General features: G+C 48.7%; 1 protein-coding gene across 2 annotated transcripts in view; it reads right to left on the bottom strand.

The window, feature by feature from the left end:
* The window catches only part of Dgkg (diacylglycerol kinase gamma), a 203,911-nt gene that overhangs the window by 51,546 nt on the left and 134,412 nt on the right, over window positions 1–17,953 (bottom strand). For both annotated transcript variants that reach the window (XM_028875222.2, XM_028875224.2), the window contains one exon: window positions 5,109–5,199. In XM_028875222.2, coding sequence (XP_028731055.1) covers window positions 5,109–5,199 — 91 coding nt within the window. The remainder of the gene's footprint in view (window positions 1–5,108; window positions 5,200–17,953) is intronic.

Raw genomic sequence — 17,953 nt, 5'->3', positions numbered from 1 at the left:
TGTTGAAGGCCATGGGGACTTCAGTTTTTCCTATGCTCTTTTATTTCTTTGATTAAAAACTGCTTAAAGGAATGATACAATATTGATAAATACTGAATGAGAGGGAAATAGATATACTTTCCTTAATACTCGAGTAATGGATGCACAGAGACACCCCTCCCACATACTCTGGCTAACAGTGTGCTGAAGCAGCTTCTAGATTTGGATGGCCTTCCCATCTGTGCTCAAGGTGGTAGGTAGCCTTTGCTTGTGAACGTTATCTTAAAGATTAGATTAAATGCAAAAAAAAAAAAAAAAAAAAATCGGGGGATTTCTTATTTTTAACCTGGAAAACAAAATAACCGCCACGGAACGTGAGACGAATCCTCCAGTTGAAGCCTGCCCACTTTGCTCCACCTAGCTCTGAAAACCTTTAAGATGTTTGGCAAGGCTATTCTGGGCCTAAGGTGGGGGCGGCGACTCAATGTGCCTCCTCCCTCCAACCCCCCCACTTGCCACTGCTTTATCCAGGTGCAATCAGGTTAGCACAAATGTAAAGGGCCTTGGAAGCCAGCTCTGAGAACTGGCCTTGGACAGGGCTGGCCTAGTCAGCGGGGCTGCACTCAACTCAACCGAGTTGAGTGCCGTTTAGATGCAGGCCTAAGGCTCCCGCACACAAAACCCTCTGACGAGCACTGGCTGTATATTTCCTTCTTTCTTTCTTTCTTTCTTTCTTTCTTTCTTTCTTTCTTTCTTTTTTTTAAAGATTTTATTTATTTATTATGTATACAGTGTATCCCTGCAGGCCAGAAGAGGGCACCATATCTCATTATGGATGGTTGTGAGCTACCATGTGGTTGCTGGGAATTGAACTCAGGACCTTTGGAAGAGCAGCCAGTACTCTTAACTGCTGAGCCATCTCTCCAGCCTGCCGTATATTTCTTAATGCTCCCTCTTGATAAGCAAATCTCTTCATGCCCGTGTTTAAATCTATCAGGAACAGCAAGAGGAATCAAGGAGCAAATCGTCAACAGCCAGGACATGCACTGAACCTCTCTGAGAACCGGCTGACTACCGCCTCCTAGTTCTCAAGCTCCCAGGCCAATCAGGATGCAAGCCTGAGTCAGGCCAGCAAGGCTGTGGGCGCAGGGGAAACCCAGCTGCCTGTCACCCTGCCTTCCTGCTCGAAAAAGGTTGTAAGGACGCGTGCCTCATGGGCTGCTGTCTCCATTCTGTGAGACTTATCACCACTGCCAGTGAAGTAACAACTCCTCAAAACCCTGGGAACTTAATGTCATTGGGAACTAGGCTGCCTGCCCCCACGCCCCCACTCCAGTTTTATGGGTGAAACTACTGAGGCACAGACACGGAGCTCAGTAAGTCACTGATCCCAAGGGCAGAACATGGGTGACAGTCCTGTGAACCTCAGTCCAGGTTCCTCACTAGTCCAGTGCTGGCTAGGTGTCTACAGGTGAGCAGAGAATACTGGGGTGGGCTTGGGGTTGGGGGGGAAGGGTGGGAGGTGTTACCTCTTCCTTCCCTGAGACCCTGGCTGGGCTCCTAAAACAGGATCCACAAGGATCTGACTCCCATGGGTTCCTGAGACTCTGCTTTTGCTTTCCCAGCACTAGTTAAGTGGGTTTTTTTTTTTTTTTTTTTTTTTTTTTTTTTTTTTTAATTAACAAGCTTTGTGTGTTCTGTGGACTAGTCCCACTAGTCAGGTGAACTTTACATCAGAGATGAGACCAAGTTTCCTATTTCTTCTCAACTAGCTTGTTGTTCTCAACTCAACTTGCCGATCTGAAAGAAAGCGGCCGTAAGCCACATCTACGCCAATTAATGGAGATTTTGCCTCAAAAATACCACTTAGCCTCTTCCTTCAGCCGTTCAACTTTGTGTGTGCATGTGTAAGCAGATGTGTGCAACTCGTGTGTGTGTGTGTGTGTGTGTGTGTGTGTGTGTGTGTGTGTGTGGTGTGTGTAGTTTTGCATGCACATGTGTGCCTGTGCACGTGTGTGGAGGCCAGAGGTTGTCAGGTTCCTCCACCTTCATTCTCTACCTTACATTCTGATACAGACTCTGCCACTGAACCTGGAGCACCCGGGTTCAGCTGGACTCGCTGCACAGCACGCCCTGTCTCTGCTCCCAGTGCTGGGAGGACATTGTCCACTGGCCAGGGACAGGACTCAGGTCCTCACCGCCAGTGGAGTTAGCCCACTCCCTGTCACCATCAGCCTTTCATACTGTACACCCGCCCCTGTGTTCCTCACAGTGGGGCCTTTTCTCTTCACGTTCTGCTGGTCAGGAGAAATAAGTGAGGTGCGGTGTGAGAAAAACTTCTGTCAACTTTCGTCAGTCTTCCGATTTTTCTTGTAATGAATCATTCCTTCTTTCCTCACGTGGGTGCAACGACTGTGTCTAGCACTCCTCAGCAGGGTGGTGTGGCTGCCTGAACTGAGATGGAGTTTCACAGTTCACTACACACACACACACACACACACACACACACACACACACACCCATACACACATCCAAACATGTATCAGGACACACATTATGCCCATGCACACATATATACCTGCATACACATGCATACAACTATATGCATACACAAACATATACTGTACACATGCACACACATGTACACACATATATGCACACACATTTGCACAAACACATACACATGCATGTGCACACATACATATGTACACATGCACACAAGCAGACATATATGCACACACACACACACACACATGCACGCACGCACGCATGCACGCACGCACGCGTGCACGCACACACACAGAACAGGAAGGAGGAAGACACTGCACCAAGACTGGAGGATTTGACTGCACCAAGGCTGGAGGATTTGTTGAGTTGTAACCCTTGGTGGAAAGATTTGTTTACTAGTTTCCAAGCTCAACTCACTCCAGAACACCTGGGATCTTCCCTTCCTCGTTCAGGCAAAGAACTCTTGGTCAAGTTACTGGGTGCGTCGGAGCCTTATTTAAGAAATGCAATAGTGCTTGTCTCGTTCAACTCTGACATGTGACAGCCGGCAGGTGAAGCACCGACATTTTCTGTGCCCTTCTCACTTTCCCCTCCTTTCTCTTCACTCTTCTAACCCTCCTGGTCTCAGCTTGCATTTCCTGCAGTCCGAAAGCAATGACAGGCAGCAGACAGCGGCGTCTGAATGGAGTCTTCCCAGGTTGGCGGACCTGGAGCTGCTGAGCCCTGCCCTGTCCTCAATTGTGCCAGCCACCTGCTTACCAGCCTCTCTTACATGTTCCTCCTGAGGCTCCTGGGCCTCCTGACACCTGTCACTTGCCTGCCCTCCCCACCTGGGACCACCCACCACTGTCCTTGCGATGCAGAAATAGTGCCTGTCCCAAGCTCACCCCCTGGCACACGGCATCCTAGCCCCCCCACCCCCAAAGCTTACTCTCATGAATAAGTGCCGAAAAGAGTTATGAAGAGATAAGGAAAACAGGAAGTGCTTCTGAAAGCTCTCAGCAATCCGCAGCCTGGAGCCCACCCCCTCCTGAGGTACCACGGTTGGCCACCAGGCCACCAGGCCACCAGGCCACCAATTCCCTGTGTGGTTGAGGAAGTGTTGCTGCATCCTGGACCCCAAGGGGACTGTCAGGCATGGCCAGGCTGGAGCCAGCGGGGCGGTCCAAAGAGGCAGGGGAGCTGAACTGCTGTATTCTGGGCACAGTGTCAAGGCCAGCTGCAGGAGAACAAGGGCTCGCTGTGTGTCTGCAGCTGGCCGCGGTTAGGCAGGGCTGTCCCTCACTAGCGGTATATTTAAAGAGACCCCAACAGAGCGTGGTGCCAAGAGGAAGAATGCACGCAGATCTGTTTGCCACACTCAGCTCCTTCAGCTACAGCTCCCAGGCAGCGTATTTATGTACAAATGAGGCGGGCGGGCTGCTCCGCTTCTCCCAGGTGTAGGTGGCCTCAGCCATTTATCACTTGGAGACACAGGCTCTTGGCCTTTGGACCTCTGTGCCCTGTGGCCACACTGGCAGAGAGGTGCCTCCCGCCACGGTGCCAGTAACCCGGCAACCAAAACGGAGAGGCCTGCAGATGAGTCAAGTAGAGCCTTATGGAACCTCTGGCTGTGTGTTTTGTTTGTGAACACTCCCCGCCAGCATGGGCACAGCCTCCCTCCCAGCAGGGAGTGGCAGGCCCTTCCCTCTCTGCCACAGGCTTCCTCCTCCTGTCAGAGGGATGGCCAGGCCCCCATAGCAGCTCATTGCTCACAGCAGCTTCTAGACCCGATTTTTGTTGTTGTTGTTCAGGAATTGGGGGGATGATAGGAGATCTCCTCACCTGCCTGAATATGTTTTTTTCTCAAGTGCAAAGCAGACCGCGGGCCCGAATTCCGCGAGAACGTGGGATTGTTAGCCAAGAGTCCAGGGGCAGAGGCCCCCGCGAGTGGAGACAGCATGTGCGCATAGACATTTGGTCTCTAACAGGCCGGAGCCATGCTGCCAGCAGTCAATGAGAAGACTTCGGGAGAGCGGTGCTGCAAAAGCGGGGCAGGAAGCGGGCTCATCAGCCAGGCGAGGGGCGCCAGCAGGCACACCGTCTGAGGCAGGCTGCTACAAGTACTGGAAGTCCTCGGGGAAAACACAGCTCACCGACAACGGGCTGAGCTGCATAGTTGTGGGGCCCTGTTCAAACTGGAAGCGCACAGCTCTTTGTTTAAAAAAAAAAAAAAAAATCCGCATTTCAAGATGGTGACAGGAGGGCCCTCCAGATCACAGGGAGCTTTGTTCAGGCTACACACCCACAAGACTGGTCCGGGGCACCTGGGAGTCACCTCTTCGAGGCAGGTGAGATAGAAGATGCTCTGATCAACTCTCAGCCCACGAGCACCACCCTTGCTGTGCCAGGGCACAGTAATCCAGCCGCGGCCTTCCTCCCTTGCTCATTTGGTGGCAACTGTCTCTTTAAGTGGGAAAGCATGGACGAGGGTCAGAGTGACTATGGCTGTGAGGATCCCAGAGCCCCAAAGATCCACTTGCACAGGGTAAGAAAGAACTCAGCAACAACTGGAGCCCTCTAAGTGAGGTTGTGTAGACATCTGGGGACAGGGTAGTCTACATGAAATAGGCTAGACTCACCTCCAGCTTTATGTGATCGTGGAGTTTCTTGCAGGTGGCTGCAAAGGTCTCCGAGGTACCAAATTCAAAATACCACAGCTTGTTCTTCATCCTGGATCACGAAGCAGAGAGACATTTTTCAATCAGCATTCTGTACTTGAACTGGTCCTGAGAAATAGCTCTGCTCTTTGGCCCATGTGGCCCAAACCCCCAAATTCCCTAATCTTATACTGCAACACTTGCCAATCGGATTATCAAGGAATAGAAAATTTATCAACATGTTCTTGTCAGAAACTTGAGAGAAAATCTGCTCATGTCTTAGACATCATGGACTCTGGGTGAACTGCTAATTGTACCTTGAGGTTCCTAGTTAGAGCAGGAAAGGCATGCTATCCTCTGGAGCTGCGTCAAGGAGCCTTCCTGTGGAAAGTCAGCTCGAGGTAGCAAATGACAGCATGCCCTCCCTGCTCACTGTCCTTTATCAGAGCAGAGCTCCCTTCTGGGGATGGTTAGGGTACAAAGAACAACAGCCTTTCGAGACTTAAGAGATGTGCAGGCTCAGGATGGATGAGAGAAGCTCTACGCTAAACCAGACCCAGTCCACGATGCTCTGTCTATTTTTTGTTGGGGGGGGAAGCCGAGTGATGGGAATTAACACACATAGAGAAAGAGAAGGAACAAGGTAGGTTGGTTGGGGAGCAGTGGCCACCATCTTCCCAGGTGTATTTGTATAGGCTGCTCAGCCCTTCTTTAGAGAGGGTCTGCTTCAAAGGAGGAGCTTGCCAATCTGAGCTTTACAAATTTTCAACCTTTTCCTCAGGGGACAGAGAGGAATAAAAAGCCATCATTTGGGTGCTTACGAATTGGAGGGCTTTCAGAGTCAGGTGGGGTCCCTGACACTCCATGGTTTGCTCAGACAGTCTCATCAGGAAGTGTTCCTTTGGTTCTCCATTCCTCACCTCCCCCCAGCCATCACCCCATTAACAGGGACTGGCTAAGAGAGGGGACACCTGCCTAGCTTACAGGCAGACAGACTTTGCTAAGGAAGGATTAAACAAAAATGACATTCTTCTTGGCGCTCAAGACAGAGGAAGCCTCCTCGACTGTTGCTAATCCTCAGCTCTGTGGACCAGGGAGAAAGAGAGCTCCTGAGAGAAGGCAGGCTCTTGTTTCTTCCTGGGCACAGGGGCTGATTCTTCAGCCCACCAGCCGCGCTTTCTGCATTTCTCTGGCACTTCGCCTAGAACTTGAACACAAGACTGAATTCCTCTACCCTATGGAGATTGATTTCTAAGATCTAGTTGGCTGGCCAGCAGCCTTTCAGACCCTTGATCTGTGTGGGAATAAGTAAGTGGCAGGTAGGGAAAAGTGTAGGTTATTGTACTTCATAAAAACCCCGAGATGTGTCAGGAGTACTTTAGGCCAGTGCTCGTCAGCTGTGTGAATCACTGCTTTTTCAATCCTCTGAGTGGCTCGGGAGGTCTGGGGCAGGCTGAGCCCTGGTTGCAGCAGGTATTCTCACCTGTACGTCCACTGTGTCAGGAATTATTTTCATTTGCTATGCATGCTAGACTGGGGAAAACTCAGGGCCATAGCACTGTCTGTCCTACGTTACTGTCTCTCTGCCCAGAAACGTGTATATGCGTCTCACTCAAGGATCTCGTTCAAATGAAGATTCTGGGTCAGTCATTCCTGGCGGAGCCCCTGACTCCCCGTTCTCCAACAAGCTGTTGATGTGTCTGGCTGCAGAACTGGGGCTCCACCTCCAGTTCTCGGGTGTCAGCATCCTTCAGAATTCCCCGGGGAGAACCGGGTGAAATGCTGTTGCCAGCATTTCATCTGTAGACTCTGACAGCTGTGGAGCGGAGTCCGGGCGCATGGACTTTTATGGGTGTCCAGATGATCATTATGCTTATGGCCACTGGACAGGGCCAGTGCTCCAGATGCTGTGAAAACTGTTGACAAATATGGAACTACTTGAACTGAAGGCGAGGACTCCTCAGAGGAATGGAAGGACAGCACCTTTCAGCAGGCAGTGATGGCTAGAGACCAAGTAAGGGGAAAACACAGGTGGCTGTAAACCCCAGGGTCCTGCATTCCTTCCCAGCAGTCCTAGCGTCTCTGTGGCAGGAGACTCGCCCTGCAAGCCTGTTTTCAAGCATCACTGCTGGTCTGAATCATGACTTCTGAAAGTTATTGCCTGGAGATTTAGAGTTTTAATAAAAATTTCCGGAAGCCATGGCTATTTTTGCCCCAAAGTGGCTCTTTTGATGATCTAATGAGGTTAAGAGGTCGCGACTAGGTCAGTATTGTGGAATAATAGGACCGCCTGGATTACCCATCCATGGATAGCTGTGTGACCTTTGGCAGGATGCTTAATCCTTTTAAATCTCACTCTCCCCTTCTGTAAAACAGTGAATGAAAGAGATCTGCTTCTCAGGATGGTGGAGAAGATTGAATGAGATGTTGCTACTCCCTCTTAGCTGTTGGTATTTTACAGTTATCAGTTGGATAACACAGGAAGGGAAAAACGACAGACCTGCCTGGCTGTCTAGCTGCAGGCTTTATGTATTTACATGTGTTGGGAAGGAAAATACTCAGTCATATTTGGTAGATCATATGTTTTGACTTTTGGCTAAAAATTTGTTCCCCCTCATATCTAATTCAATACATTTTTAAAAAAGAGTCACAGACCACATCCTAATCCCTAGTTAATTCTCTGGACTGGTCATGTGGTTGGTTAAAGATGTGATATGCTGACAGATATGCTTCTGAGAAGCTGAACTGCATGTTTGATATGAAACAAAATATTAATATGGGGTTGGAGCCATGGAGCAGTGGGTAAAGATGCTTGCTACCAAGCCTGGTGACCTGAGTTCGATCCCTGGGACCCACATGCTGTTCTTATACAGACTCCATGGTGCATGTGCATCCACTTCTACAAACAAATAAACAATAAAAAACCAAAAAATATTAATGCAACACACGTTCATTTTGTCCAGCCTATAGAGGGGTGTATGACATACAACAGAGAACAAAATACAGAATTTTATGAACCAGGCACCTTGTAAAGATGACAAGGAAGCACTAGGGTATCCCAAAGGAAAGACACCCAGTTCTTTTCTACTCGGTTTTTTGAGACAGGGTTTCTTCGTGTAGTTTTGGTGCCTTTCCTGGATCTCACCTTGTAGACCAGGCTGGCCTCGAACTCACAGAGATGGTCCACCTGGCTCTGTCTCCTGAGTGCTGGGATCAAAGACATGTGCCACCACCGCCCGGCAACATCCAGTTCTTAAGTGTCTTAAGTGATGGGCTCAGAAGCAGTCAGGGCAAGTGTCTTTAAGGTTGGATGATGCTCAAGTTGGGTTCAGAAGAATTCAAGGGAGCAGAGAAGATAAAGGGCAAACACTCTAGGCAGAGGAGGAAGCCCAGGTCTCTCCATCAAATTTCCATTGCTATAACACAACTCCTCGAGTTGGTCAACTTATAACGAAAAGAGGCTTATTCAGCTGGAGGCCCAAGACCAGGGCACTGGCTCAGCTAAAGTCCTCGTGCTGTGCCGTAGCATGGCTAGGAAGCAAAAAGGAGAAGCAGGAGGGTGTGGAGAGAGGAAGCAAAAGCAGGTAAAGGAAGCTGCGCTTGCTCTAGAACAAGCCCTTACAGAAACGCGCTCATTCTTGAGTAAGCTACATGGATCCTCCATGACGGCAGGTTCCTTATGATCCAAGGGGCCCTTAAAAACCCCTCTTGCCTCTCAACCTTGCTAATTGGAGCCAGACCTCATCTAAACCATAACCCCAGGAAATGGATGGGTCCCGGCAAGTGCCAAAGGGACACAGAACTCAAGCAGGGGTGGGGTGGGCGCTGGCTAGCCATAGCTGGAGGGCCAAGTTGGATATACCAGTGCTTGGGCTTGATGGTGAAGCCTATGGGGAGTCATGGGCCATCGTTGGGTGGGAATGAGTGCAGTGTGTTGACAGCAGTGACCTGATCTCTTGCAGGGTTCTGGAGTGTGCATGGTTTATATATGCGTTTGTGTGTGTGTGTCTGTGTGTCTGTGTGTCTGTGTGCGAGTTCACTATTTTGACCAGGCTGACTGGCCAGTAAGCTCCAGGCACCAGCCAGCCTCTGCCTCCACTGTGTGGGTGCCCGGGGTCTGAACTCAGGTCCTCATGCTTGCTCAAGAAGCACTGTGAAAATGCAGACTGGAGGCTTGGAGAATAGTTTGGATGTGGTGTAGGAGTCCAGAAGAGAATTTCCCAAGGCCTGAGCAATGGCAGTAAAATGATGCCAAGATAGAATCAGAGGCTGGAAGAGGTGGGATTGGCAGGGCTGGTCCTGAAGACTGAGAAGTAGCTAACGAGGCATTCAGCGTTAGGACAGCATGACACATACAGGCTGGTTTCCTGAGACCAGGATGCAGGAGGTCAGTTTCTGGGGGTATTCTTCATTGCAACTAAAGGATTTGGATTGTGGCCCATGTATCCATCTGTTCATCCATTCAAATATACTGAAGATATATCGGCAGCTACTATGGGCCACGCACCACATAAGGACCAGCAATGTGTTCTCCTCACTGAGCTTTTGTATTTTCAGTAGCATCACCAAGGCTAACATTGGACCACTGGCCCATAGGACACTCTTGTGCTTAAGATCTTAGAGAGTCCATCTGTCCTGTTAACGCAGGCAGGGTGGGGTTAGGAGTGAACGTGTTCTATTCCCACAGCCCCTTGCTTTTGCAGTCTGCTGAACGCTTTTCCATTTTTAATTTTATGTGTATGAGTGTTCTGCCTGTATGTGTTAGTGCACCGTGCACACGCAGTACCTGGGAAGTACAGAAGAGGGCGTTGGACCCTTTGGACCTTGAGCTGCAGATGACTGTGAGCTGCCATGTGGCCTCTGGTGACAGAGGTGACCTAGGTCTGCTACAAAAGCAGCCAGTGAGCCAGTGCCCTTAGCCCCCAAGGAATCTCTCTAGCCCCTCTTTTAAACACTTTTCATTTAAAATTGCTTTAATTCTTAGAAGAGTCTCAGAAAGCCGGTATTATTTATTCTACAAGAGGATTCAAAGATTGGATCTTTCTCTGCCATGCCCTTTCCTCCTTTCTCTTAACTATCACAGCCTTTAGTAGGCAATGACAGGGGCACCAGAGCCCATAGTTTGAGGCAGGAGACTCACTCCCTTCTCTCTGCCAACTAGAGAACACGGACCCTGTTGTCCCCTCTCTTTTGGAGTCGCCTCTCAGGCCTCATCACTCCTAGATCCTATCGGAGGATTCTGGGGCTGCTTGTGGCTCCGATCTGTCTGCTTCATTCTCTGTTGTATGGACCGTCATAGCATTTGGGGGTTCAGAGACTGGGGCTCAAGCCTTGTTCTCCCACCTTCTTATTTGGACCATTATTTAAGTTCTTTGAATCCCCACTCTACTGCAGAGTAGAAACATTATCCTCTACCCAACGAAGTTGCGAAGCTTCAGTGGCAAGTGTGAAGCGCTGGTCAGGGGTTCAGTGCATTCTCCGTGCTCAGCAAGAGCCAAGAGACACGGTTATTGGAACACTCTTTCCGCTTTGGCTCTAGAGGTAAGGGCAGGAGGCTTTTTTTTTTTTCCTCTCCCCCAGGTGGCCAATATATTTTGAAGAAGAGAAAACTAACAATGTTTTAACGACTGCTGGAAAACATTTTCTGCATCTCTCTTCCTGAGTTTTCGTTGGCCACTGCTTCTCTCCTTCCCATAATCACCTTGCAGCTGGAGGTGACTAATCCTTCACCATGCCCTAGGGCTGATCTCCAGGCCCATGAGGCTCCTAGTCTCAGGCTCTGATCTCCCCAGGTGGACCCGTTCTTGAAGCCTCCAGCCCTCCTTTGGGTTCCAGGAGGTTCTTAGGCATGCGATAGGCAGCAGCAGCAGCGACACATTGTTGATTTTGGTTCTGGTTGTCTCCATTCCCTTTGGTTTATAGGAAAATAACATCAGTGACACCTGAGTTAGTTGAGTCTTTTCATTTAACAGATGAAGAAAAGGAGACTAATTAAAAATGTTCTTTTATGTTGTCAGCAGTTCAGGGCTAGGATCCGTCATCATCCTGACAGCTATGAATTGGTTGTTTTCGAGAAGGGTCTGTAGGTAAAACCAGCTAGCTGCTGCCCATCTGCACCAGCAGAGCAGCGTGTTCAGCTCCCTTAACCACCCTGAGCTCCTGGTGGCTCTTTTCTGAGAATCAAGGAAGTTTTTAGGGCAACAGGCCTTTGAAGTCATCAAAAGTCAAAACATGAAAACGTTTCTTTGGGCTTAGAAGTCTACACAGAGAATGTTACAGTTATTTCTAGAAACAGAACCCTTGAACTGAAGGCTTCCCTTCTTGTGGTTTAGACTTTGATAACCAGGTTCCCTGAGTAGCTCGTGACTGAAATAGCTCTTTGGGCCTTCTGTGTCAGTCAGCATTGGGTTGGGAGGCCTGGGGGAACAGAGACTGCCCACAAGAGGGTGTTCTCTATTGGAAAAACTATACCTAGCCAACAGGCTGTTTCTGTACGTTAATGACACATGTTCACAGAGTTTGTCTCAGTGAAAAAAAAAGGAATGACTTTGGATGGGGCATTTTGAATGAATATTAGTATAGGCTAGTATCTATTTGAATACTTGGTCCCTGGTTGGTGGAACTCTTTGGGAAGGATTGGGATGTGTGGCCTTGTTGGAGGAGGTGTGTCACTGGGAGTGAGATTTGAAGTTTCAAAGTCCCTGCCACTCTCGTTAGCTCCCTCTCTGCCTCCTACTTTTGGATAAGAGTGTAAGTTCTCAGCTGCTGCTCCAGTGTCTTGGCTGCCTCCCGCCTGCTGCCAAGCTCCCCACCATGATGGTCATGGACTCTGCCCCTCTGGAACCATGAACCCAAATTAAATGCTTCCCTTTATAAGTTGCCTTGGTCATGGCATCCAGTAACTAAGACATTGGGTTTCTTGAGTAGTTGTTGGCATTTTTATTTGATTGTTTGTTTTTGAAACTTCTACTAAAATAATAAACTAAGATCAGGTCATTAACATGAATGTCAACCTAGCAAATCAGAAACACAAAAAAGGCCCAGGTAGCCATAGCTGAGTTATAATTGAATGGTGGATGTCACAGTACAGAGATATTACCTGAGAATATTCCACACAGTTAAATTCCAAATGCCTTTGGAAGTGTAGTTATGTTAACCCAAATTTGTGTAAAGAATTAGAAAACAACAAACCCACGAAAACAAAAGAAGAGGGGCCATGGCAGAAAGGTTTATGTCAAGGACCAGAACGTCAGTCCCCACAAGCCCGTGACTGTCCCCTCCCAGGTGCAGCAGAAGCCATCTGTGTCGCTGGCATCCTCAGCTGCCCTTGACCATCAGAGGGCTTGTCACCACATCTAATCCACCCTGCATGCTGTCCCCTTTTCTTGCTGCTCACAGAATGGGGCACTCGGTGACCCTTGGTCACGGAGCTGTGAAAGGAATAATCTTTTCCAAGAGGCAGCAGTGGCCCTTTCTGGCCAAGGGAAACTGAACACCCAGCAATCAGGAAGGGGCTTTATAAATAGCTGGGTTTTTTCGTGCCTTGAATGGGACTTTTGTGCCTGCTGGGCCTGCCAACAGATTTGTGTTGGCTCAGTGTGTTTCAGCTTCAAGGGGCAAGGTATTCCCTGGCTTTGGTCCATGCTTGGGACAGGATTGTGTTCATGGCGCTCAGAAAGACATAGGATGATGAATGATGAGAGGATTGGCGGCCAGAGACCAGGAAGGGGTGGACAGACATGGAGGGAGGGCAAAAGGGGAGTGATCAAGAACGGGTCCACCAAAAATGATCAGTAATGGAGGAACTTGCTTAAGGTGCATGTTATTATGTAAGTGTGGAATCCTCTTAATGACCTGTGAAATCAAGACACTTCTTAAGTCTTACATGTTTTATGACAGTTTGCATTTAAATGGTCTTTGAGATTCAAGTACTTCCAGCTAGAGAACCGCCAGTTCTAAGGACTCTCCAAAGTATAAAGAGATGAATTACTGTCAAAAGTTCTTCCTTTCATCTTTTTTCCTCCCTCCCTCCCTCCCTCCCTCCCTCCCTCCTTCTCTTCCTCCCTCCCTCCTTCCTTTCTTTTTGAGACAGGGTATCACTATATAGTTCTGACTGGGCTGGAACTCAATATGAAGGCTAGGCTGGTCTCAGACTCACAGAGATCCCCTTGCCTCTCCCTCATGAGTGCTGGGATTAAAGGTGACACCCCCTGCCCCACTGTTGACATTTCTTAATGTAGAAGAGTTGTTCATACATTTAATCATAATAAAGACCATATAAGATAACTAGTGTGTTAAATCTTTTAAAAATATAGAATGAAAGGAAGCCATAAATTTGAAATACAGAAAGGAGGTACATATGAGAGGATTGGAGGGAGGAAAGGGAAGAGGGTAAAATTAATGAAGAAAAGTAAATTATTAATAAAAGCATGGAATGGAATTGTCTCAATTACAGTGTTACCACTTGGTATCAAGAGATACTGAATGAATGGCCAATGAATGTTGAATAATAAGAATGGGAAAACGAATTACAGCTCAGGACTTCTTGATGACAAAGATCTTACTGAGTAGCATGCCCAGGAGGGTAGTGCAGATGGTTAGAAACTGTGCACTCTTTAATAGTTAGAAGGCACGTGCAGAGCCAACACTCCTTGCCCAGTCTGGATGGTGGTCCTAGTCTAGGCATCCTGTTTATGTTATCAGGAAACAGTCTCTGATGATACAGATGAAGGTACAGAGCTGGGATGGAAGTGCCAGCTCCTGACCTGGAATCCATATTCCTTACCACTTTGCTCCCCCTGGCCCCCACTACCGTGCCTCAGAGGCATATGAGAGAAATGGAATATACAGCCAAACTCGTGAGAGCAAGTGACCGTGACCGCTGGTCCTCAGTCATGCTTGTGGCTCATAGGACCCAGTCTCAAGGTGGCCTGGCTGTGCTTGCTTGGGGTCCTGTGGTACTCATCGGAGTGGTTGGGACCTCCTTATTGGTCTTTGCTTTCTACACTTGGCCACAAGTACTAAGGGACCAAACCCACAATCTTATGCTGGAGAATCTTCTTCCCTTTCAAGGCTAAGTCTGAACTCCGAAGAATTACAGCTTCCTAAGAGTGACTCTCCTCTTCCGCAGGAGACAGCTTGTGTTTGCGGACTAAGGACACGTTCTCCTTTGACAGGCTCTCGCTGCCTGGCCTCTGACAACATCTTCTCCAGAGGGCATCCACTCATGATCAAGCCTCCCCAAGTCTGAAATAGTAAATTCTTCCAGTGTAGGACATAGGGCCCTGCATAGATGCAGCCCACGAAAAAGCTTCTTTAAGTAAAGAACTGTGCACATAATTATAATCGCAGCACTCGGGAGGCCGGGGCAGGAAGACTGCTGTGTGTCTGAGGCCAGTGGGTAATGGTACTTGCCATGCAAGCCTCACAACCAGAATTCAATCTCTGGAAGCCATCGAAAGGCAGAAAGATCCAGTAGTAGTGCTGCACACCTCTCATTTCAGCACTCGGGAGGCAGAGGCAGGTGAATCTCTGAGTTCGAGGCCAGCCTGGTCTACTGAACAAGTTCCAGGACAGCCAGGGCTACGTAAACAAACCCTGTCTTGAAAAAAAAAATTAAGAAATAAAAAAAAGAAAGGTTCTTTAAGACCCAACATGCTCAGGCTACTGTCTCTCTGAAGCCCTGGCAGCCTGCTCAGACACCTGTCACGGTGATGGATGGACACACCATCACTTTCACTTTCGGGGGGAACCTCAGACGGACCTCTGGGAGGCAGCCAAGGTGGGTGCCCTGTCCCGAGAGTCTGAGTTCTGAGATGTCAACATCTGTGCTTGCCACCGGAAAACAGCTCGTTTTCTACCTTCTAAAAACAAACAGAACAGTGACAGGAAAAAAGAACCTCTTACAAAATGTGCCTGCTTCTCAGCAATCTTTTTTCCCTTCAGGCCCACTGGCTAAAGTGTTCATCAGTGAACACAGTCAGATCCTGGGACAGAAAGGAACCCTGGCTGGGAGGGAAAGGTGATGTAGGGATGTTTACGCCTAAGGTTCTGCACCTAGCTGTGCTCTCCAGCACTGACCCACTCATCAGCCCTTGAAGCCCAAACCTGAAGGTCACTGAGGACAATTAAGACATGTAGGTGAGGATAGCTTATTGGAACTTAAGCCCTGAAGGCCAGAGAAGGCAGGCACTTGGCTAACACTGAGCCTCTCTGGCTGATGAAGCCATTTCCTGGCTCCTGACCAGGAAGAGCCGAGGCAAAGCTGAGACACAGGTCCACATTTCACTCTCCAATAGCTTGCTAGAAGGGCCCCTCCGGACGAAGAGCAGAGTCCTGCCTCCTTCCCAGCTTAACCTGCCCCCAGCCATCGGGAACAATCTTGGTTCCCATTGATCGCACGTGTCCTGCCTGCCTGAACCAAGATAGCTGCTTAACCCACTGAAGGGTCCCCTCTCTTGATTCTTACACACACCTTCTGCGGAGGTGTCGCTGCGGTACTTTGTAAGGGGGTCTGACACTGTTCCTCGGGAGATGTAAAGCTGATGAGATGATATCATGGAGTGAGAATGTGGGCTGGGTATGGCAGCTCCCTCATCCCCTGCCCCCAGGCCTTGCTGAACATGATTCTGATGGGTCGGGTTACAAAAGTCCCTTGGTGAAGCCACTTGTTTGTCATTCTGAGTGTATGTCACCCATAGAAACAGTGTTATGCTGAGACTAACCGGAAACAGTCAGCTAGCTAGCCCGCCAGTTAGCCGGAGCACAGTGTCTGGGCTTGGAGACAGGTTGGCTGAGCTGAAGGAACCTCCCTGGTTAGAAGCCAGAAAGGCTGAGTTTAAGCCGTCCTTCAGACATTCACCTGTTCTGTGGTCTTGGACAAGCTTGTCACTCAGTTTCTCCATCTTTGAATTGGGAATGCATTACCTATCTTCCAGGGGTGGCTGGAAAATTTGAGACTGTATATACGGTCACATGCTATATACACAGAGCCAAAGTCAACCCCATTGCCACATACAAAGTTCGCGCGTGTTGTGTCACAACTCGGAATACACATGGCACACCTCTCCTGGTCAATTTGGACTGGGTATCTTTGCTCTCCTCCACTTTCTGGGAAAGAAAGACAGAAACTCAGGTTAACCTGGAGTCCCTGGCATTGACCCTGGAGCCCAGGCTGGAGACATTGGCGAGAAAGTGACAGCTAGCAGAAGCAACCGTGGGTGAAGCCATGCTCTGGCGTGTGGAGTATTGCTTTCTTTCGCTGACCTGGAACACCAGGTGGGTCATTCAGCCTCCAGCTAAGTTTCCTGAGGCATCACAGTCAGATGCCTCCTGGTCCCATATGGTCCAAGAAAAGCAGTTTTCTTTCCCCTACCCCTCCAGTTATGAAATTATCCTCAAGACAAGTAGAAAATTCACCATATGGGAAGATGCTCAGATAAATACCTCTTCCCTTCCCCCATTCCATCTCCTTCCTGTGTCAGTTTAAAAAAAACAAAAACGTACATAGAAAAGCACCAGCCAGCACCTTGAATGCCTGGGAAGCCTGTACTGGATACTGCCGGCAGAATCCCTTTCATGGCATCCTTTTGAAATCTCGACCATATGCTCTCTGCCTTGCTTCCACTCTGACGTTTGTGACTTCTTATGCCAGAGTGTGTGTTCCTAACACCCCTTCCAGCGACTGCGGTCTGCATGAGCTTGCCCTCTCGTCACTAGGTAGCACTGTTCCCTGGTGGCACGCTATCAGAAGTCCCTGATCCTGCAAGGACTTCTCTGGTTCGCCCCTCTCACTGGCGACTCGTAGACCTGCCTCAGGTGTAGGTCTCCACACTCTGCCCTGTCAGTTCCCTGGGTGAACTGCTTGGCACTTCCTCTGCCGTGATTCTGATTTCTAGCGCACACCTGCTGTCCTTGATGGGATGTGGTCTTAGAATTTCATTTGAGTACTCTATCCTTTATCCTCCTTAAATCTCATTCTGAAGCTCCTCCTGCGTGGTCTTCAGGTCCCTGGTCATAAACGTTCCTCTTAGATTAGGGCATAAACTCCTGATTCTTGCCGGGGCCTCTCATCCCAGGGTCAGAATCCATGGTGCAGAAAAACAGTCATCTTCAGTCTGGGTACAGAGGAAGGGGCCACCTCACCTAAAATACTTCCTTCTGCTTTTGCATATTTTCAGTAGGTTGAGCCCATATTAAAGGCTCTCAAAGATTGCACAAAAAAGAAATATTCCTCTTAGATTTTCCTAAGTATATTCAGTCACCGAATCACCCCCCCCCCCCCGATCTTCTGGCTAATTTCCCTGTACATCCTGGAGTTTACATTGGCCAATACCACTTACTGTGGAGGAGGTAGCCAAGGGAGCTCACTGTGCGTCTGAGTTCATGATGACTTTGTTAGCTGTCCTGCCCTTCGCTTTTTGGGAGTTCCACTTCTATCCTTCTTGCTAGAGCCTCATGCTCTTACTTCTTACTCCCCCAACAGGGACTGCACATTTTCTATTTTACCCCACTTGGTGTGTATTTCTGAATCAGACTTTGACTTTAGGTCTGCTGACTATCAGGGTCTTTTCCTTTCAGGATCGTGTCTTTCATGGTATCTTGGAACATTTTGTCATCGCAAACATACTGATTTCTCAAATGTTCATTCTCTGTTGCTAGGAGACTCATTTATATCAAAAGCATCAATAATTTGTAGACCAAGTCAAGCAAGAACAATAAACCATTGGTTCCCATCACAGCTTGACATTATGATTCCTGGGTATCAACATGACAGCTTGCCGGCAGGATCTTACAGGCCTGGGGGTGTACTTGCACAGTGGTTTTCA

The sequence above is a fragment of the Peromyscus leucopus genome, chromosome 12 (assembly GCF_004664715.2).
Source record: "Peromyscus leucopus breed LL Stock chromosome 12, UCI_PerLeu_2.1, whole genome shotgun sequence".
Lineage (NCBI taxonomy): Eukaryota > Metazoa > Chordata > Mammalia > Rodentia > Cricetidae > Peromyscus > Peromyscus leucopus.
Note: the sequence above shows the minus strand (reverse complement) of the source record. Positions and strands in the feature narration are given on the sequence as shown.